The sequence below is a fragment of the Branchiostoma lanceolatum genome, chromosome 2 (assembly GCF_035083965.1).
Source record: "Branchiostoma lanceolatum isolate klBraLanc5 chromosome 2, klBraLanc5.hap2, whole genome shotgun sequence".
In the NCBI taxonomy this organism is placed as follows: domain Eukaryota; kingdom Metazoa; phylum Chordata; class Leptocardii; order Amphioxiformes; family Branchiostomatidae; genus Branchiostoma; species Branchiostoma lanceolatum.
In genome coordinates, this window is record NC_089723.1 from 2,512,414 (window position 1) to 2,535,162 (window position 22,749).

A 22,749-nucleotide genomic window follows, 5' to 3' on the forward strand; every position below is an offset into this window, starting at 1 on the left:
CATGGATAGAGTAAGACAGTTTCGAAGTAAGACCAGTTTGGAGTAAGATAAGGTCGTATCTAGTACGTACTGTAGGATGTTAACACGATGGTTGTCAATAGGAAACATCTAGAACCATCTAAACTAATCATATAACCTTGACGTCCGGTATAGATGCGTCATCAGGTAACTGTAGTCCCTGGAATTTCATGTTTGGAAGCTTTTCGTCTTTTCGGTCGGTCAGTCGAGACCTCCGCGAAGTTCTAGGTTTCAGCGTATTGATAGAGAAACATTACGGTGTGGAGTTAAAGAATAAAGGCAGAGAGTATACACATCTTAGTGAAGGTTATACGGTTTTAGCGTCATTGTAAAGACGGCTGTATTGGTTAAGAATCGGGTCGGAGCGTTACATTCTTTCTCAGTGAAGGGCGTTCTATCCTACTGAACCGTTTTAGACGTCTGTGGAGCGTCTACGCAAGGTCGGGGCTCGCGCCAGGTCTCGGTTGTTCTCCGGCAGTCGAAATCTTTTCGTTTTCTTTAAGATTGGGACACACAGGAGCAGTTTTAACCAATATAATGACCCAAATGTCTAACATGAATATGGACAACATTGACAGACGATAGGATGCCCATGGCTTAGGGAAGGGGGAGCATGTGCCATTGCGTTTAGAAAAAAAATACATAGGCCATAAGCAAAGAGTCTGTAGTCCCAATGTTTACCAGTTTACACTAGAAAAATACTGTCTGAATAGGCGTTGCGAAATTTGATGATGGCGTTGCGAAATTTGATGATCCTTACATCCGTCGGCCTGTGACGTCATTACCTGTTTGTCCTGTCGGACAGTGTCTACCTGACGACTTTCACGTTCCCCCTCATCTGTTCTTCTGAGCACAACGAGGCAAACAGTTAAGGTAAGGTAAACAGTGCCCAAAAATTACATGTAACGTAAAGAAAAACGGTTGTAAAACGGTTGTATTGTACTGACTTGTCTTGTGTTTGTGAGGGCCGTGTTTGTTCGCACGATAACTCAAGAAGGTCTAAAAGAATTGTCTTGATATTTAGTATGTGGGTAGGTCTTGATGAGACCTCGGATTAGTTAGATTTTGGGCCCCCTAGCATTGTGTTTTGGTCTGTTTTCGCTACCTCGTCCATCCGGTAGGACAGTCCCTGTTTGGTCACCTTTTGTCTTCCCCTGCTATTCTGAAAACGATAATCTTGGGGATATCACCGTCGCCATTATGTCGTCCGCCCCGTAGGTCATCAGAGTTTGTCTGACTACTCGAACGTTTGTTATCACCAGTCCTTCTGATCACAGCACGTAAGGGAAACGGTGTCTCAACACAAACAGGTAAGGGGATCATGCCTTAGTACGTACAAATAAAGGAGGTTGCCTTAATGGAGGGAAGGGGAATTGCATATTCAATCGTTGGTTTGTCCCTGTCGACTCGTACAAATGTAGTGACAGAGTAGTATCGTCGAAAGAATATCTTCCAAAGGATAGTCCATAGCAGACTCTACATAGTCGTTTTCCGAAAGAGCATGCCTTTGGTCAGGGTACGACTGACATACCAGAATATAGGAAGACAGTTCAACTCAAATCAAGAAAGGTAAGTAAGATTGCAAGTACAGTACAGTAATACAACGGTCAATATGCTCACTTGCAAATGAATTATCAACCTGATGAAACCCTTCAAGTAAGGAAAACTGGACCTTAATTCTTTAAGGAAAGTGGTGGAGGTCGCCACTAGCTTCTCACTACTGAAAATTCTTGCAGTTTTAGACTCATAAAAATGTATCTACTGTAAGGTCGTTCATTTTAAATTCGTAAAATGTATCAAAAAGAATCAAGTCAGGAGGTACGTAACACGACAGTCATTGTGTAGCCTTGTTTCTAAAAGAACTACCAACCAAAAACTTAAAATAAACAAAACAACAAGATAGGGGATATTTGTACCGAATATAGTGTACCTTAACTAGTATACTTTGATGTTGTTTAAGTTTATTTCTACTGATAAACTTAACAACCTAAGTGGTAAAATAGACTTTGTTTTTCTGTGTGCATGATTATTTCGACAGGAAGGAAAATTGATGAAGATGCCGTTTCAGTAGATGTGTGTTGTGCTGGACATGTTACCATGGTGATTGCTTTAGTGTAAACATACTTGCTGACCCCTGAGGGTCAACGTTATGGTATGTTGAAAGGGTCAGTGAGAATTGTTGTCTTGGTGTAGTCGGCACATAGTTTACAATCTTTTGCCACCGTGTAAGCTGTCGTTAGAATACAATCTTCGTAAAGGATATTCGGGTGTCCTTTTGGTATGAGTTAATATCTATACAATCTACATATTTCTCAGTCCACACAATTTCGTTAGGTTTCCTCGTCCACTTCACCGCTCCTGTTTCAACTGTAACCTTCCGCCATGACGCTGGAGGAGGAGAAAGAGTCCCCAGAGAAAGAGTTCGCGGGAAACACGACTCTACACGGACTCAACAGGGTAGGTGTTGCAATTGTTTCTACTAACTTAGGACGGGGAAAAGAAAATAGTTTTGTTTCACATGGAAAGGCCCGTCGCCTGAAAAGTATACTAAAATTATTGATCGTTTGTTATAGGTTTGAGAATCCCTGCATAGGGAAGTCTTAATCACTTAGCATTTTTCTAAAAATCTAATGCGCTCCTTGCTCCATGTAGTGAGGCGTCTATAAACAAACGTGAGATTGAACGAAGCAGAATTCTATATTACGTGCCCTAGATAAGCCACCGTTTACAGAATAGCTCAGAATAGATGTACATGTAGCTTTTTGTCATGAGGGGGAGGACTAATTGTTTGTATGGTAGCTGGTAAAACAACATTCCTTTCACCTAGAATGGTACGCCTTCCTCTTAATGTGTTCCTCTTAACGAAAAAAAAAGATAAAAAGAAATCCTGATAATCTCCAGGCAAGCGGGTGCCTTCAGGCCGTAAGCTCAGCCTAGGGTGTGAACTTTTGAGGCTTGCAAAAAAGAATACTGTGGACGAAAGACGAGGATGTGCAAAGCATACCTGTTAATTGTTAATGTGCGATCTAACCAGTCCAGGGTAACTAAAGGGCTAGGTTTTCAATTCATCTCTGTTGAATAGCTGCTCTGAAATGTAACCATTTCTCTGTGGGAAGATTAAGAATACGTCCCACTGAATCCCGATATGCCCACTTGCTACCATTGTGGCAGATAACTTCAGATTGCCATGGCGCTTTGTTGCAAAATTTATAACTATATATATGGTTAGATTCATCTTGTATGTGTTCTCATTGTGTTACGTAGGTGTTTAGGATAATGTTTGGGTAAAGTTTAAAAGTTTTTTTAGGTGAATTTGTAATTTTTTCTCCTCTATTACAATAAGGTTTCCGACAGAACGTAGTACCCTAGCACGTTTTCACAGAAACTGACATTTTTATAACTCTACAATCTATCTTCCCCTAGATTGTGATCGCCCCCAGCATCTACTTCCGGGTCCTGTGGGTTCTCGCCATCCTCTGTTCCTACGCCGGCTTCGCGTACATGTTCAGCTCCATGTAAGTATTTTTAACTCATCTTCTGACCATGATATTCAGTGGTATAGCGGCTGTTGGGAAAGTTTATTGCTATTTTTCATTTGGTAGATTGCAATGTTTACTATCTGATCATTTTACAGGGCCATGCACTTCATTGTTTGAACTTTCTATTGTAAGCCTTTCTCATGGTCGAATGACTTACCAATCGCTCAGGATATCTGAATAATCAGCAATTCAACCTATCCCGAAGCAGTAAATTGGTTTATTGTTTATGTTGAAACATATATAAGGTATCTAGAATGTTATAACAGGTACAGCTGTCAGCATACACAGATCTTACCTTTTTTTCCAAACTTCCCAAACTCTCCATCGCACGCAGTTCTCTATCAAGGTGTCGTGTAGGTGTCGTTGGGCCTTTCTCTGCATTGTTTTGCACTTTGTTGGTTCCCCAGAGTAAAAGGCTCCATGTAATGATTTCAGAATGTGTAATGCGTTGACCAGCCAATTTCACCCTGCGTATGGATTTTTATTAATAGTTTATTGCAAATTAATGCCCGTAGGCTAATTGCATGTTGACAACAATGTCGAAATACAAATGTTAGGTAAAACAAAGGTATACATGAATACAAAATCATTCTATATTGCTATTCTACAGTAAGTTTCTATATCTACGGTACTAATGCGGGGTTTGATTTCTTCTCTGAAAGCAGTGGAAAATAAAAAGTCCCACACTTTCAATGATGAGTGGGTTGGAAGATTTTAAAAGGAATATGAGTTTCTGTGTATTTCTTAATTTAGAAAAGTTTTTGGAGATTTCGGATACTTTCGTGAATAATCTGTTTCTTTCGGTTTCAAATTCGGGACATTCGCATATAAAATGTATTTCATTTTCCCCTGCTTTCGTTGCACACTGTTTACATATTGTCAATGTGAATATGTTTCCTTCCCTGTTCTCTAGGATCATTGACTACTTCAGCTACAGCACCATCACAGATACGAAGTTGGAGTTTGCCGATGAGCTGACGTTTCCTGCCGTCACAATCTGCAACATGAACAAGTGAGTTATTCTCCAAAGTTATTCGACCATCTGGGGAGCCCGAGAGGTCTGGGAATTTTGAACAGTTTGCATACTCTGGAAGCTTGTGTATATGATACACGCACAAGAAAAAAAGACTTACACACATACCAATAAACAGACTAAAAACAAACACACACACACACAAACACACACACATACACACACACACACATACACGTATACATGCACACAGGCACATGCTCATGCCATACACAAACATAGACAAACATACACACACACACACACACACACACACACACACACACACACACACAGATAGACAGATACACACACACACACACATACGCATGCATGCACACACACACATGCACAGATACACACACACAGATAAACAAACATACAGATACACACACAGGTAAACACGCAGATACACACACAGATACACACACACTGATACACACACACACACACGCGCACACACACACACACACACACACACACACACACACACTCACTCACTCACTCACTAACTCATCACTGAATGTGACGGTCGTGATGATTTTGTCCTACTCACGTGGCTTCTGCATGTAACTTTCGGCAGGTTTGACGAACAAAAGCTTAAATCCATTGACTACATATACCTGTCGTGGTTCCTGTTCGGAATTCAGCTTAACATGGCAGACCTCCTAGCCGCTGGCGGAATACCTGATGAGACGGTCAACTCCACCACGGAGGTAAGTCATTGCACATGTATCATCTGTGTATGAGCTCGAGTGCTCTATCTTCAGTATTAGAATGAATAATGTAAAGTAACAGTTACTCATTAAAGCAACCCAGAAGTTTCAGACAGTGACCGACGAAAGACATTGCTTGCTGTCTGAAACGGTCCCTGACAAAAGACAGCGGATGCTGTCTGAAACGTCTGAATTGTACGAGTAACTGTGATTTTTCGCATCTTACTACCAGGATGTCTAACCGTCGTCAACCAATTGCAATGAATGCTCACCTGCGTTGGCACGATACATATCTTGAGTTTTTAACTTAAGACAAAGGGATCACTCCCTTTAGTCAGGAATTTGACTCACTGACGCGCACTGATTATCGGGAAATGTGACGTCATGGGTGGGTCAAAGGTTGTTGGAAGTCGATACCTGCCGCCGTCCTAGTTGAACTAAGTTCGATGGGCCCTGATGCAAATGGCCTCCGTTTATGTAATGAAGTATCTAAAATGAACCTATGTGGAATTTAAGTTCTTTTCCAAGATGTGGTAGTCAAACCTGGTCAGGCATGCGCAACCACCTGGCGCAGGCAACCACCTCCAGTCACAAGCCACATTAGAACAGCCCCATCCATTTTACATAATTAGTTAACCCCACCCTGTCTTCATGAACATCCTCCCTCAGTACCTTGAGTGGTTGCTGAATCCAGTTGACTGTATTTTGCATAGCTTAAGACTTTTAAGTCTTGTGCATAGACCCATTAGATCATGCTTTCATCATTGACATCCTAACCTTGTGCCCAAACAGGGTTTGACGGTGGAAAACCTCTTGTTGGAAAAGGGTTTTGACATCCACTGGACTCGCATGCCTTTATGCTTTTGGAAAGGCACACACTGTATGCAGTGGGTAAGTCCACGACTTTGTTGTGTCGACCACAATTTACCATTTGTTGTGATTACATGTTGTCCACCCTATCCTCACGTTTAGATCCTGATTTGGTAATGATCAACACTACGTTTGGTTTTGATGGAGTCAGGTAGACCCAGTGGTAATATAAACAACGTATGCGCACCATTTTGCACTTCCTGACCCACTTGGGTATGAATCTAAAATTTCAGAAATAAATGATGAAAATTGAAACCAGGCCAGATGATACTGTTTTGCTCTAACGCTCATGCAAAACCATCTACAACAGGGAATGTGAATGCATCTAGTAGGCAGAGACTTTTTAAATTTTTTTTACAAACTTTATTCAGATAAACAAAAGATAACGTTACAATACAGAAACATGAAACAAAAGGATACAGTTGTACATACGCTGACAAATGGGTAACATGTGGCATGCAGGCAACAATCAATTGAAAACAAGGTACAACGATTCCCATTTCTTATTGTGTTTACCTTTTTTGTTCCAAAATGTTGCAATATTTTTCTCTAATCTGTATATATATACCTGACAAAGGCAGAGACTTACACGAAGGTATCAAGGGCCTTAACGATTGGAAGTCATTATCTACATGTAAATAACTAGTCCTTTTGTATCACCATTCTCCCCAAAACAGAACTTCACCCACTCCTTCGGCCACTACGGGAACTGCTACACTTTTAACGCCGACGCGAACAACCCGTTGTACCAGACCATGCAGGGGGCAGGAAACGGATTCAAGGCGTTCGTCGACCTCAAAGTGGTAAGTGATCATACAGGTTCTAGGGTAATCTAGCAAGTTGGATCTGTGATTAGGGCTGTATACCTAAACAATTCACAGGTACACATACGCATACATATACATATACATATACATATACATATACAGGTACAGCGGTTCAGGTACAGGTCAGGACCATGACATACATCTGAATACGTTTGATCAATTGTGTGTAATTTGTAAGAGGGAGATGCCTTTCTTTAACCATCTTGGCCATGCTATAGATAAACTCAAATACATTCTAGAAGGAGACAACCCTTACCGTGTACAAATAGGTAGATATATCAAATGATGTTTAGATGTTGAAGTATTCATATACTTGTACATGTACGTAGGTGAACCATTTTGTATCCCATTGTTTGTTATTTGCATTTTATAGTTGTAGAAGACCTTACGAAAGTCACTGTGCTTTTGTTGTGTCAATAAAGATTTCTCTATAAGTGGTTTTCCCTTCCTGATAGTTACTGAGACTTTGTTCCGACAGAACCAATACACAGAAACGTTTTTCGCAAGTGGGAATTCCGAGGTGGGGTTGAAGCTACTGGTGCATGATCCACGGGAGCCCCCCATGATGGACACCCAGGGCATCGCCCTCGCGCCGGGCAACCACGCCTTCATCGCCGTCAAGCAGATACTGGTGAGTCCTCAAGCTGGAGCATCTATGATGACACCATGGGCAACTGTAGACTACGTCGGTAAAAAAAAAAGGCCTGGATTAATAGCACTCTGAGCGTAATTCGATAGCCCACAACTTACGTGGATTTTTGATGGAGAACTATGGATATTTTGGATTGAAATGATAAAAGTCTGATAAGAGGGAAAGCTCAGACCAAACGTTAACAAAGAAAGACACACAAAGGGCATCTGCAAAGACAGATCTTTCTCAGTGCCACTGACGAAAGGTAGTTGATGCTACCTGAAACGCCTTGCCGTTTCCAAAACCTATCTAGTTGCTTGACCATGAGTGTTTTCTTCCATTCGATCTGTTTCAAAGAGATATAAGCAAGAAAATGCGACACCAAAATTTCCTGACTCCATCTAACATTTCATCCTCCACAGTATGAGAACCACGTGCCTCCGTGGGGGGTCTGCCAGGACCTGCAGCTGGAGTATTACGACACCTACACGCTGAACGGCTGTTACCTGGAGTGCAGGAGTAAACACGTGGTTCGGAACTGCAGCTGTCGGCCCTACAACTTACCAGGTGCGATGACGAAAAAAAGTCATTTTTTTGTGCCTACATGCAAACACACAAACATGCAAAGTCCCCTGCAGTCCTGTTGGAAAACGCCAGATAAACGATTTTTGAACTTGACCTACCTTTGTACAACCACTTCACACCTACCAAAAATCGAGAAGATCCTTTGTAGGTTTCTCAAGTTATGCTCTTGGCATACATACCGATCCACCCCACAGCTGGCGTAACCGAAAACATAATCTTCTCGGCGAATATAATGAATTAACCACCATCACCATTCACTGAAGGAACGACTGAATGAATAATTGAATGAATGGTTGGAATGAATGGTTAATCAAGTCACTAAAGACTTTGTTCACTAGAAGACGGGCTAGCAACGCCTTGTTGTAAAAATAGACGTTGCTACAAAGAAAGCAAGGAAACTATGTGCCACTGTGTTCAGACCTTTCATCATCTTAAAATTTTTATGTTGAAAAATGTATCTAGACTATAGATATGGCAATGCGATGTGATAAACATAACTCCATTTCCCCCGCACCATCCCCCAGTGGAACGCCCTACCTGCTACGGTAGTGACGGCTGCCACCGTTGAGTTGTACCGTGCCAGGCTGGAGGCCTGCCCGCCTTATGCTAGGGTCACATTTCCAACCCGGGGCCCGGCCGGGCAGCTAGTGGGAGGGAAAACTAAGATATAGAAGACATCAAAAGACACAAAACTTTTAAGAAATTATTCCTTACCATACGGTATGTATATTCTTGATATGCAGCTTTTCTTCTTTGTTTTCTCAAACAGCCCGGTCGGGCCCCGGCTTGGAAATGTGACCCAAGCATTACCCTTGGACCTCCCCCCCCTACTTTGCCCCTCGCGGGGTCATCTGGGGGAACACCCTGATGGTGATGATAACGGTTGAATATGTCTTCATGCAGGAACTGCGCCATCGTGTGATCCTACTACGCTGTTCTCATGTGCCAAGCAAATATTAGGTGAGTGACGAACTTTCTCAATACTTTGTCTTTCACATCATTCAATGAGGAACAACATTCACATTACAGTTTTCTTGTACATAACTAAATCCCTCAACGTTTTCGTAGTGTGTCTGCTCCCTTAGACTCAGAAGAGGTCCAGTGTCATTGCATCTTTCCAAATCAGGGTTATTATCATGGCTTGGGCTACTCCTCGTCGGTAGGCGGTGCTGCGGTGATAATGTATTCCCAAACATGACTGAATCTGTATCCCCTCATCACTTGAGTAGATTTTTGATCCAACGTTCACTATGGAACAGCATTTATTTGGCAGCAAAATGTCAGTGTCAAACCATGAGGGTGTGCTGGATTGGATACAGTTCCTGTACGTCGTCTGACATTTCTCGTCACTGAATAGAAGATTCTGTCTCTGCTTATATGTGAAGACTTTACTTTGGGACCGCATCGGTAAGCAGCGACACCTATAGCTGCAGTGTAAAGTGAAAAAGTCAGAATTGCCCCGAAGAAGGCCAGGGGACATGCGGTCACCGAAACGCCTTTTTAATTAAACACTAGGTTTTGTAGAAAAAGTCTTTTCATTCAGTGACTCGCCATCCCAATGGAACTATTCACGGATTTCTCGTCACTGTTACCATGGTTACAGACAAGGTGGTCACGGGAGAGCTGACGTGTGACTGCCCCGTGCCCTGCAGTATGACGTCATACACCACGTCAGTGTCGTACGCGGGGTGGCCCAACAAACACACCCGAGACTACATCTCGCCATACTGGGGCATGAACGGATCCTACATAGAGTGAGTTCGCACTGAGCGTTACGTTATGCACGTGACGTCATCGCTTTATCCACTGACCTATCGGTTATCTAATATGAGCCTAATTTGCATGATTCACGAATTCATAAGAAAGTGCCATAATTCATTTTAGTGGCAAATGGTGGGGATTGCATACTTGTGACATGTGTACATCTTTTAAAGGTGTACATCGCTGTAGATTATATAAATTTGCCCCCGCCTGATGTCAATGTCGTTGTCGGTTAAAGAGCACATGTAAAGAAAAAGTCTAGATTTGAATTCAAATCTCTATCCCATCTTTGATCAAAGTTGAGCTGTACTAGCCAACGTAGAACATTGGACTTCACCCAATTTGCGAATGAGCAGCTCCAGTCTTTGTCAAGGAATGAGCAATCCACCGCTTTAGTGACGTCACGTTTTGCAGATAGAATACGTGACTCGGTGAGCAGTGGATCATATGTTGCAGAAAGTCTATGGTGCCCCCCCCGTCTCATCTTGTAACATGTTGTGGTTTCTTACAGAGAAAACGGCGTCATGTTCAGCGTCTTCTACGAGAAAATGAACTATCAGAAAATCACGGAGCTTAAAGCCATGGACGAAGGACAGCTTGCAAGTACGTCTCTTAGAAAGTGAACTGTTCATATTATTAGCTAACTACGTTGTCTATTGTCTTCCTTTAACGTTTTCATCGGAAAAGCGTATTGACAGAACTTTTTGTAGCATCATTTCCTTTTTGATACGTTATGTAGACATGTAGCCGAACAAGGAAGGCTGTAATTACTCAAAAAGTAACTTCTCTCAGTTAGGCAAAAATGAAGACTGGGTCTCCAACAATTATTTTGCTGTCAAAACCTGCCCGTTTTCGTGAATGGATGCTTTTTCTTTTCTGATTGTATCATTTGTAGTTCATCTTTAAGACAACTTAAGTAGGATAGCGCCCGTGCCCCCCTCCCCACCCAGCTGATAACAACGGAGGGATGACCTGTTTATAGGAGCAAACAAATTATTGAAGGAAAGGAAGACTAGGGGAAGATAATTATTCTATGGCTAAAACTTCCCATTTTTTGCCCATATCTTCTGTAGTTCATCTGTTTTCTCGAACGCGGATGTCATGTTATCCCAACGGTATCATCTGTAGTTCAGCTGTAAACCATCCTAACGTAACGTGTACGCCCCACTCTCCATCCTATAGGTAACATCGGAGGTATGATGGGCCTGTTCATAGGAGCCAGCCTGCTGACCCTCCTGGAGGTGTGGGAGTACCTGTGGCAGCGGCTGAAGGGATTCCTCGGGAAGCATCGGCGGCCCGGGCCCGGGGTTACTGATGTTAAAGCGCCACCAGGCGACATAGAAAGGGGCATAGTGTTCAACAAATGATATGCAAGGAGTTAAAGAAAACTAAATCAATGTACACATGGTGACCTAATTTCAGATTTGTAGGATCTGTCAATTTATCTATTTTTATAATATACACATATTTGTACATAACAATATATAAGCTATAATGTGTATCGCAATATGCCTCCTTTATACCTTTGTAAATACTTTGCTGTCCATTGACTAACAAGTCAGATCGAAGGTCACCAAGTTGGCTGCATTTGTGATAAAGACAATTGTGTAAGTTGCCTCAATCTAAAAATCAGACAAACAATTCAAACACCCGAATAAAACAGTTAACAAACACTTTTATTTCATTTTTTCTACAACGTTACATGGCTAACTGTTGTTGATACACAACTTCTGGTAGCCACCAATTTTCTTGTAGCATTTTCTGTTGACATATTTCAAACCATTCAGGAGTTGCATCATTTGAACGAAACAATTTTCAACAGTGTAATAAATCAAGTTGTTACCTCTACTGCTACGCCCTGCTATGCTTTATTTTTGAATTATTTGTATGTAAATCATTTTAAATCATGTTCTTAAGGTTTCTGTGAAAAGCACATCCCAGTCACCAAGAGAGCCATAAAGGAAAACTAGAATAAATAGATTAAGTAGATAAGTTGAGATCATCATCAACACTCCGTCTGGTCAATTGTGTGCACTCATTACTGCCTAAACACTGGTTATTCACTGATGATGTAATTCTATATTGCAATGTGATATGATGATGATTTTTGGAACTGTAAAAAAGATGGACAATTTGAACATCTCACATTGCATGTAATATATGTATGTATGAATCATGTCTATACGTTGTGTTGAGGTGCTCTTCTTTCCATAATGTATGAGACATTCAACTAATTGAAAATTCCAGGCACTATTCCCTTAGAAATCCGCAAGATAGCTTCTTATGTTGTACCCACAAATACCACTGTCATTATCTTGAAGTTGCACATGCAATGATTACTTACAATAACATTGTTGATAAAATGTACCCTCACGGACGCTAACCAACTCCCCCCACCCTGGTCTACCCTGATCCCACAACGTTGATTTGCAATTACAAGAATTTCTAACAATTTCTCTGTTGATACAACACAACAATCCTGTTGATAAGGACCACACTGAAGAACACTGTCACTTCTTACTACCCACAAAGTCTTGAGTCCATGTCTGCAATGGTATGATGACCACCTACATTTCTGAACTGCTAATCATAAGAGTAGAACATCTCAAGATATTACTCTTTGTGCTATTCAAGTGACCTGATATAGATGGTATCTGTGGTATCTCTTTTTCTAATTGTTAAGAAAAATCAAGAAAAGCGCCCACTTCAATTCTCCATACTGCTCACTCCACAAAGGTTGTTGGACCGAAAACACCAGTCGCTGAATGACGACGCCTTACCATCACAATCGTAGAATGTTCTGCAACGCTCACACCAACATCTGAAAGAGAACAGAAAAAGACCAAAAAAGTACAGTACCGTTACATCCGAGTCAAACTATATGCTTTCAATTCTCTAGATATCTTTTACACCACTTCTGCTTTACACCCAGACACTCTGCTATGTTCACATAGAGGTGGATGTACACCAAGAAAAAACGAAACAAAGCAAACAAACAAGAACCAGACAAGTTGATTGCAATACCTCGGTTTTTACGGAGGTAACAAAGCATTTAGGGATGATATAAATTAGTCGAGCTTCCTTTTTCAAAAGAAGGGTGGGCTACTATGTAGAATTCTTGTCTATCAATATATGGCACGTATGGCATTGAAAGCCTTTCGATTCATTTGTGAGTAGAGATATTTTGATGGGTCTGTGTACAGCCATGATTGAGAAGACTGCTCTGATTCCAACCTTTTAAAGAAAAATCGCCCTCTCTACTAAACAAACACTTGTATACATATCAGGCCTTTAATGTGAATTTCTATAATCTATCCGTAAGTGAGCACATCTACTAATGGCACAAAGCAGTTGTAATTTTGTATATTTGTAAAGAGCACTTATAAAAACCCAAGGGGGCTACAGAAACGCAATACTGTTACAGTTAACGCGATACTGTTACAGTTAATCTCTCAATTCAGCAAAGACCAACCTGTGTGAGTCAGTACACTCTGCTTGATCAGTCGTCACGAGTGTTGATGGACCGGAAACACCAGGCCATGTATGTCCGGGACTTCCCCTTTAAGTGGCAAACGCTGATATCTTTCCGCTTGCCGAAACCCCCTCTTTAGGAGAACAAATCACACAGATGACGGGAGTTGAGTTTTAAACCCCTGTATGCTAAGCAGCATATTTATATTCAGATCGGTGAGAGTATACGTCGGCCTTATCACCATACAATCTGTTATATTTCTGCATGTGAACAAAGTGTTTCCTTTAATCAAGGCCGTTTTATGCGAGTCCGGACACTTACTGAATGACAAAGGCAGAGGTCCCGTCCGACAGCCAGCCGCAGCGACCATGCTGCAACGTTAACCCTTCCTGCCAAGCCTGGTACAGCTGGTCATAGGACGCCAGGACGGCTCCCTTCTCTGCGCATGCCTGGCGAGCTTCATCAAAGTTGAAGCCCTTCGGTGACAACTGGAAGATTCGCCCTGCAGAAAAAAAGAAGATTAGAAATCAGGTGTTACCACGATGTACCTTTGTTTATCTGTGGTTGACATATTGTAGGGAATCAAGTGAAGGTGATTTGATGTTCATGTTTACTTTTTTCATGGCTGCCTACAGTGGGGAAATATAAGATGAACGCACATATACTTTTAAGGGGCTCAAAATCTAATCATATCTAAACCTCATCGAGTCCTTTTGACATACCAAATATCAATACAATACATCCGGATATCCAGGACTTCTCCAGTTATGCTGGTCTTTCACATAAATACATGCATGCATACGGATGGATTGTGATGGAAACGCATACCTTCATGGAGCTGACAGACGAATCCCCTGCGGGTGTAGCATCTTCTTGCGATCCATGAGGATCCAGTCGACAAAAACCCGGCACAGCCAGCGCGGCCGTGTGGATGGCCCTGGCGCCAGTTGGAATAATCGGATGACGTCAGGATGTGGCCGTCCTCAAATACCCACTGGCCGTCTCTGTCGGCGTCAGTCAGCCCAAGCCAGTGACCTCCTTCCTCCCTTGGTAAACTGGCGAGAAAAGCATTGGTGGCATTGTCCTTCGGCATGGCTAGAATCCCCCCGTCTGCCGCACAAGCCTGTTTGGCCCCTCCAAGCCTCTTACTCTCCGTAAAGCTTTTATAGCAAACTCCGTTAAAACGAACGTAGCCTGCTATTGGGCAGCCTGTTAAAAAAGGGGGTCCATGATCCATGTGTCACTTCTAAAACACAGTGGATGCAGTGTAAATACTTGCTTTATATATGATAAGCATGTCTACGACGAAGGATACAAAAACAGAAATTCTGCTACAGTACCAAGAAAAGCCGTCCCGTGGCGCATAATAGATAACATCGTGTGTGTGTTTATCTGTGTCTGTGTGTGTGTATGTGTGTGTGCGTGTGTGTGTTTCTCTGTGTTTCTCTGTGTGTGTTTGTGTGTGTGTATGTATGTGTGTGTGTTTGTGTGTGTGTGTGTGTGTGTGTGTGTGTGTGTGTGTGTGTGTGTCTGTGTGTATGCGTGTGTGTGTGTGTGCATGTATGTATGCAGTCCGGGTGAGTGGTAGAAGCAGTAATCGTGGCACCAGCATTTTCCATGCCCAACTGCTGCACTCTACATGTCTCTAAAAGAAATTATCAAAAACAAACTTTTAAAAAGCTTTTATTGTCAGCCTGCTTGTCTAAGTCACTGTTTCGATGGAAATACATACCCCCGCCACCACCAATGTTACCACCAGGTTTTCCAAAAGCTTTCTCTTGACCAGGACCTTGCAGAGTGAAAAACAACAACAATAATTATCATCATTGATAAAGTCGACAGAACATATTCTGGTGAAAAAAAACTAGAAAAAGACTGCCTAAAACGCAATTTGCAAATAATGTCCTGAAGTCTATAGCTGAGTATGGCAAAAAGTACCAATTTGACAGATATCAATAGAGGAATTTCCGCTGCAGTACCTTAGAAATTTCCTAGTGGGACTTAAATCTAATCATTAAACCTCATCTAGACTTACTCACATACAAAATATCAATACAATTTATCCAGGCCTTCTCGAGTTATGCTGGTCACACACACACGCACACACACACACACACACACACACACACACACACACACACACACACACACACACACACACACACACAAACACACACACACACACACACATACACACACACACACACACACACGCATACACACACACACACATACACACACACACACACACACACACACACACACACACACACACACATATATATAAACACACACACACACACACACACACACACCCAACACATGCATAGTGACATACATACATACATACATACATACATACAAGCATGACCGAAAGACAACCTTCTTTCGAAGGTAACTAGATGGGTGGTGATGGAGACGCTTACCTTCATGTAGCTGACAACTAAACCCCTTGCGGTCGTTGCAGTTTTTCACGGCCCATAAGGACCCAGTGGACCAAAATCCGACACAGCCAACACGACCGGAATAATGGCGGTAGCGCCAGTTGGAAAAGTTGGATGACGTCAGGATTCGGCCATCCTCAAATACCCACTGGCCGTCTCCTTTGGTGTTAGTCAGTCCAAGCCAGTGACCTCCTTCCTCCTTCGGTAGACTGGTCAGAAAAGTGTTGGTCTCATTGTCCTTCGGTATGGCTAGAATCCCCCCGTCCGCCCCACAAACCTGCCTAGCCTCATCGTGCGTCTTCCGCTCCGTAAAGCTCTTGTAGCAAACTCCGTTAAAACGAACGTAGTCTGCCATCGGACAATCTGTTAAAAAAGGGCGTTTCCAACTCAATGAATCTGTGCCCATGCTCTCTCCATGCGTCTAAACACGTAAATGTATACAATACGGGTACAGCGTCAATACTCGCTTTAGCTAGTAGTTAAGTGTGTCGACGTGACCATAGCATGTCAAGGGATAAAGGATACAATATAGTATATCATTAGTATCGTATTATTCTTTGTTTGTTTGTGTGTGTGTGTGTGTGTGTGTGTGAGTGTGTGTGAGTGTGTGTGTGTGTGTATGTGAATGTGTGTGTGTGTATAAAAAACGGGATACAAAAACAGAATTTCTGCTGCATTACCAAGAAAAGCCGCCATGTGGTCCATAATCGACATTGAAATTGTGTATGTGTGTGTGTACGCATGTGTGCGTGTGTGTGTGTGAGTGAGTGTGTGTGTGTGTGCGTGTTTATATGTGTGTAAGTGTGTGTGTATGTTGTTTGTGTGTGAGTGTGTGTTGTTTGTGTGTGTATGTTGTTTGTGTGTGGGTGAGTATGTGTGCTGTTTGTGTGTGTGTGTGCGTGTGTTGTTTGTGCGTGTGTTGTTTGTGTGTTTGAATGTGTTTATGTGTGTGTTGAGTGTGTGTGTGTTGTTTGTGTGTGTGTGTGTGGGGGGGGGGGGGTCGTGGTAAAGACTGTACAGTCTACTGTGCGTTGACAACATACTTCCTTCTGGCTGATTTAGGACCATTTAGATAAAAAGATTGGCTGCAACTACAGGATAACTTTAATATTTTCCAACCTTTAGCACACAGCAGTACCTCCACCCTCATGCTGGGATAATCATGCCACTCCAGCGGGTGGAACCGAACAAACCTCGCCGTGACCGGCGGAACAAGACGGTGTTGAACCTCGGTGTTCCTGTCGGTGTTGCCTTCGAAAACCTATCAATGAACAAAAAAATCAAAAGCACATAGATCAGTACGAATGAATTAGTTACAAAGTTCTCAATCCACAATAAGAAAATGCTGACAAGTAGATACGTAAATGTTTTACTTCAAGGTAGAGTTGTTTGTATCAAAGTCACAACTGAATGATTTGTGTTAACCACATTGAATTCGGAAAGAAAATAAAAGTTTACAGATTTGATTAACATATATCAACCAGTTATCAATTGTATGAGAACATTGCGTATCATAGTATATTTGTGCTACCATAACCTTAATTTTTAAGAGACATTGTATGTACGGAGATCAATTTTGTTCCCAGCGTCTCCGAACTTTAAGTGAGTAGTTAAGTTTTGATTGATTGATACAGAAGGAAAGAACTGCATGGACAGTGATAAAATGATATACATAAGATTCCAGTAGCTTCACTCTTTAAGTATAGATTAAATTGCCATAAGATAACGTGTGTCTACAACCTTTTCCTGTCCGTTTTCAGAGTATGTGTCCCACACGGCGCCATCAGAGCTGAAGCTTAGTTTGTATCTGGTCACCCATTGGTGACCGCCGTCAGGTCTTCCTTGTGTGATAACACCCACTATCCTGGCCAGTGAATTCAGATCAACCTGTGGTGTCCAATTAGGAACAAGGCAATGAGGAGATTATATAGATATAGCTAACAAATAGATATCCGACGGTAGTGAAACAAATGATCATGGACTCGCTCTTTTTAAGCGTCTGGGAAAAGAAACAAATTTGTCTCCAAATTGAAATCAGGAGGTCAACTCGAAATCAGGAGCTCAACTTGAAATCAGAAGCTCAACATGAAATCAGGAGGTCAACTTGAAATCAGGAGGTCAACATGAAATCAGGGGCTCAACTTGAAATCAGGAGCTCAACTTGAAATCAGGAGGTCAACTATGAGACCACTACCAGCTGAGCTGCAGGGACATCCCTGTTAGAAGTAGTTAGTACATAACCGCACCTGAAGCCACTGTCCAGGTTGGCGCCAATCCTCGGCGCACCATGCTGCCCCAAATCCACCGACCGTATAATCCCTGGGAGCCGGTTGGGAATTCAAAACTGCTTTCTCCGTGGAACAGTCCGCGTGAGTGGAAGAAGCAGTAATCGTGGCGCCAGCATTTTCCATGCCCAACGGCTGCACTCTGCATGTCTCTACAAGATATATCAACAACAGACTTTACTTTTAGAAAGCTTACAAGTTCTATATTGTCAGTGTGCTTGTCCAAGTCACTGTTTTTATAGAAATACATACCACCATTACCACCATCACCACCACTGTTACCACCAGGTTTTCCACAAGCATTCCCTTCACCAGAACCTGGTAAAATTGAAAAACAACAAGAATTATCATTAATTTACAAACTCAGTTGAAAATACCTAGAAAAAGACTGCCTAATACGCAATTCGCGAGCAATGTTCAAAAGTCCATAGCTATGGCAAAAAGTACCGATTTGGCAGATGAAACACTGCCGCTGTTGGCACTTTTCGTCGTCCCATCTGAAGCCTGCACTCTGCCAGAGTAACCCACAGTCCTGGGGCCCGCCGTGGTTATTAGGCTCTCCTGGGGCCCAGTTGATGAATCCACAATACCTGAGCGGAGTGCCATCAGACCACGTCCATTCATCCTGTACAATGAAAGGTAGATCCGTAAGACTGCTGAATAAGGACAACAAACCATAACGTACTGTAAAAACCTACCTGCTGTCACAGCGTAGTTCGACCCGCTACGAATGTGAGAAACTTTTAATTCGAGAATTTAATACCGGAAACCTTTTTAATTGAACAATTTATGTGCCGGTAACTGTGTGTAATCAATGCAGTTTTAACTATGATATTTTGAATGTGTAAAGCGGCAGATCAATCCAGGGTTCCTACATGGGACCCTGTCACTCTGTCACTCTTATATGTGAATACAAACCATCATTATTATATTATTATAGATACGCGTTAAAAATCTGACTATTACAATTGAGCAATTCTAAACTATGAAAAACTGTCATTGACATGCTAGAACACCTTTCCAGAGAGCAACTGCTTAATATAGACTACTTTTTCCTACATAATTTACTCACTCTTTTCTCAGGGGGATTTGATTGCATCCACTACCTCAGTGAAATGAAAAACAAATGCACAGAAATGCCAAAAAACTAAGGTATAAATATATAATCAGAGTCGACACTTACTGCCACTTTCTGAAGCCCGAACCAGCAACTTGAACGTGCATCCACCTTCCGAATCTCGGCAACAATAAAGTCATGCAGCGCCTGGGTCTTAACATCAGCAAGATGGCCCCCATCTCCTCCACACGTCTTTTGGGCATCCTTGTACGTCATGGCTTGTTTAACCATTTTGTAGTAAGTTCCTTTTCGCTCTATGTATCCTGGATGTCCTGTTCGTGTAACAAAAATATATAACGAGCTGGACAAATGGGTAGTGTATAGAACAAATGAGCATAGAAAGAGATTCATTTTAAAGATGACAAGAGACTGTTTACAATCAGATTCTCAAAAATAATTTGGACCGTGATCAACGGTGTACAATTCGTCACCCAAACATATAAACGCGTATTTTGAAAGCATGTTGACACCCAAAAATGAATTGAACGGTCCATCACAAACCTTAATGTATGCTGTTTTGACATCTATTATGCCATGAACTACTAGACGAACCTGGCTGGTGAGTTTCCAAGTTTGTCTGCTGATCTTCTTTTGTCTCCATCTGCAGGTGAGGTGGGGTGGTTTGCTCCCGGTTCACCTCTTCGTCAATGGTCTTGACTTGGTCCTCCAGACGGCTGACCAGCGTTGAGCAATTGTCTAGGCGTTCCTCAAGGGTCCATACTTGGTCCTTCAGATGGTTGACTAGTGCTGAGTTGTTATCGTGGCGTTCCTCAAGGGTCAATAATTGATTCTCCAACCGGCTGCAGACCAGTGCTGAGGTGTTGTGACGTTCCTCAAGGGTCGATGCTTGGTCCTCCAGACGGCTGGCCACTGCTGAGTTGTTGTCGAGACGTTCCTCAAGGGTCGACACTTGGCCCTTCACATCGCTGACCATTGCTGAGTTGTTGTCGACACGTTCCTCAACGGACGATACTTGGACCTCCAACCGGCTGGCCAGTGCGAAACGGGTCTTAAAGTGTTCCTCAAGGGTCGATACTTGGCCCTCCAGGCGGCGGACCATTGCTGAGTGGTTAACGTGCCGTTCCTCAAGGGTCGATACATGGCCCTTCATATCGCGGACCAGTGCTGAGTTGTTAGCGAGGCGTTCCTCAAGGGTCGATACATGGCCCTTCATGTCGCTGACAAGTGCTGAGTTGTTGCCGAGGCGTTCCTCAAGGGTCGGCACTTTGTTCTTCATATCGCTGACCAGTGCTGAGTTGTTGTCGAGGCGTTCCTCAAGGGTCGACACTTGGCCCTTTATATCGTTGACCAGTGCTGAGTTGTTTTCGACGCTTTCCTCAAGGGTCGACACTTGGTCCTCTAAATGGCTGACCAGTGCTAAACGGGTCTTGAAGTGTTCATCAAGGGTCGATACTCGGCGGTCTAGAGGACTGACTAGTGCTGAGTTGTTATCGTGCCGTTCCCTAAGAGTCGATGATTGACTATCCGGGCGACTCACTAGTGTCTTGAAGTGTGCATCAAGAGTCGATATTTGGCCCTCCAGCCGGCTGACGAGTACTGAACGCGCCTTGAGGTGTTCCTCAAGGTTCGCTACGTGGCTCTCCAGGCGGGTGACCATTGCTGAGCGATTATCGTAACGTTCCTCAAGGGTCGACGTTTGGTTCTCCAGACGCTTAACCATTGCAGAGCACTTGTTGAGGTATTTCTCAATAGCGGACACGTGGTCCTCTGGACGGCCGACCAGTGAAGAGCGGTTGTCGGGACGTTCTTCGAGGGTCGATGGTTGGCTCTGCAAACGGCTGACAAATGCTGTGCGGTTGTCGTGGTGTTCCTTAAGTCTCGACACCTTGTTCTCCATAGGGCTGACCAGTGCTGAGCGGTCGTCATGGAATTCCTCAAGTGGTGGTGCTTGGCCCCCCAGACGGCTGATCAGTGTAGAGCGATTCGTAAGTTGCTGAAGGGTCGACACCTTGCTCTCTAGCCCGCTGATGAGTGCTGAGCTGTTGTCGTGGCGTCCCTCAAGGGTTGATATCTGGTCCTCCAAGCGGCTGACCAGTGCTGAGTAGTTGTCGTGGCGTTCTTCAAGAGCCAGCACTTTGTTTTCCAGTGCTGAGTTGTTGTCGTAATCTTTGTTATCGTTGTGTTTCATAAGAGCCGACACTTGGTTGTCCAAACGGCTGACAAGCGCTGAAGTCGTGTCGAGGGATTCCTCAAAGGTTGACAGACTGCTGATAAGTGCTGGGTGGTAGTCGAGAAATTCTTGCAGGGTCGACACTTCTCCCTCCAGGTGGGTGAACAGTGCTGAGTTGTTGTTGAAACGTTCCTCCAAGGCTAACACGTGGCTATCCAGACGGCCGACCAGTGCTGAGCGGTTGTCGTGGTGTTCCTCAAGGGTTGATATCTGGCCCTTCATATGACTGACGAGTGCTGAGCGGTTGTCATGGTGTCTCTCAAGTGTCGACATCTTGTTCTCCAGACGGCTGACCAGTGCTGAGCGGTCGTCGTGGCGTTTCACAATGGTCTTTAATTGGTCCTCCAGACGGCTGACCAGTGTTGAACGATTGTCATGGCGTTCCTGAAGACCAAATACTTGGTTGACCAAACGGCTGACAAGTGCTGAGTTGTTGTCGAGGCGTTCCTTCAGGGCCAACACTTGGCCATCCAGACGGCTGACCAGTGCTGAGCGGTTGTCCTTGCGTTCCTCAAATGTCGACATCATGTTTTCCAGACGGGTGATCAGTGCTGAGCGGTTGTCGTGATGTTCATCGAGGGTCGATGCCTGGTCCCCCGGACGGCTGACCAGTGCTGAGGTGTTGTCGATGAGGCTCGACACTTGGTCCCCCGGATTGCTGACCAGTGCTGAGCGGTTGTTGTGGCGTTCCTCAAGTGTTGACTTCTTGTTCGCTAGGGTCGATGCTTGGCCCTCCAGATGACTGACCAGTGCTGAGCCGTTGTCGAGATGTTCCACAAGGGTCGAACCTTGGCCCTCCCGAAGGCTGACCAGTGCTGAGCGGTTGTCGTGGGGTTCCTGAAGGGTCATTTCTTGGTCTCGTAGACGGTTGACGACGGTAGAGCCATTCTCCAGCCGTTGCTCATTCTTTGAGACCTGGTGCTCCAGGTTGTTGACCAGTGCCAGGCATCTCTCCATACATTTCTCCTGGTCCTTCATGCTACTGACCTCGATGAAGCGAGTCTCGAAGTCTTCTCGAAGGGTCGAAAGTTGTTTCTCCAGACTGCTGATCAATGCTGAGTGGTTCTGAACCTGGTTTGGAAATATTTTTTTTTGTCATATGAAGGTTTTGTTATTTACCTATCGACCACTTAATTTTCAGAACAACACGAGTGAATATTTTTGTCACACAAAAATTCAAAAGCTCTGTCTGCCTTTTTTTCTACTCATTCTACCCCCGCCTCAATTTACAAGTAGGCTGCAATTACAAGTGTTTGGGTAGGGGTGGGTGGGTGAGATATT

The 22,749-nt window shown here is 43.4% G+C and overlaps 1 protein-coding gene across 1 annotated transcript; it reads left to right on the top strand.

The window, feature by feature from the left end:
- The first annotated feature begins 3,007 nt into the window (after positions 1–3,007).
- Positions 3,008–11,326, top strand: LOC136426468 (acid-sensing ion channel 1C-like). The gene is made up of 11 exons (XM_066415132.1): positions 3,008–3,058; positions 3,442–3,533; positions 4,471–4,569; positions 5,153–5,285; positions 6,833–6,958; positions 7,461–7,613; positions 8,036–8,180; positions 9,102–9,158; positions 9,802–9,952; positions 10,471–10,562; positions 11,142–11,326. The coding sequence occupies exons 1-11, from the start codon at positions 3,008–3,010 to the stop codon at positions 11,324–11,326; spliced, it is 1,284 nt and encodes a 427-aa protein (XP_066271229.1).
- Positions 11,327–22,749: the final 11,423 nt, after the last annotated feature.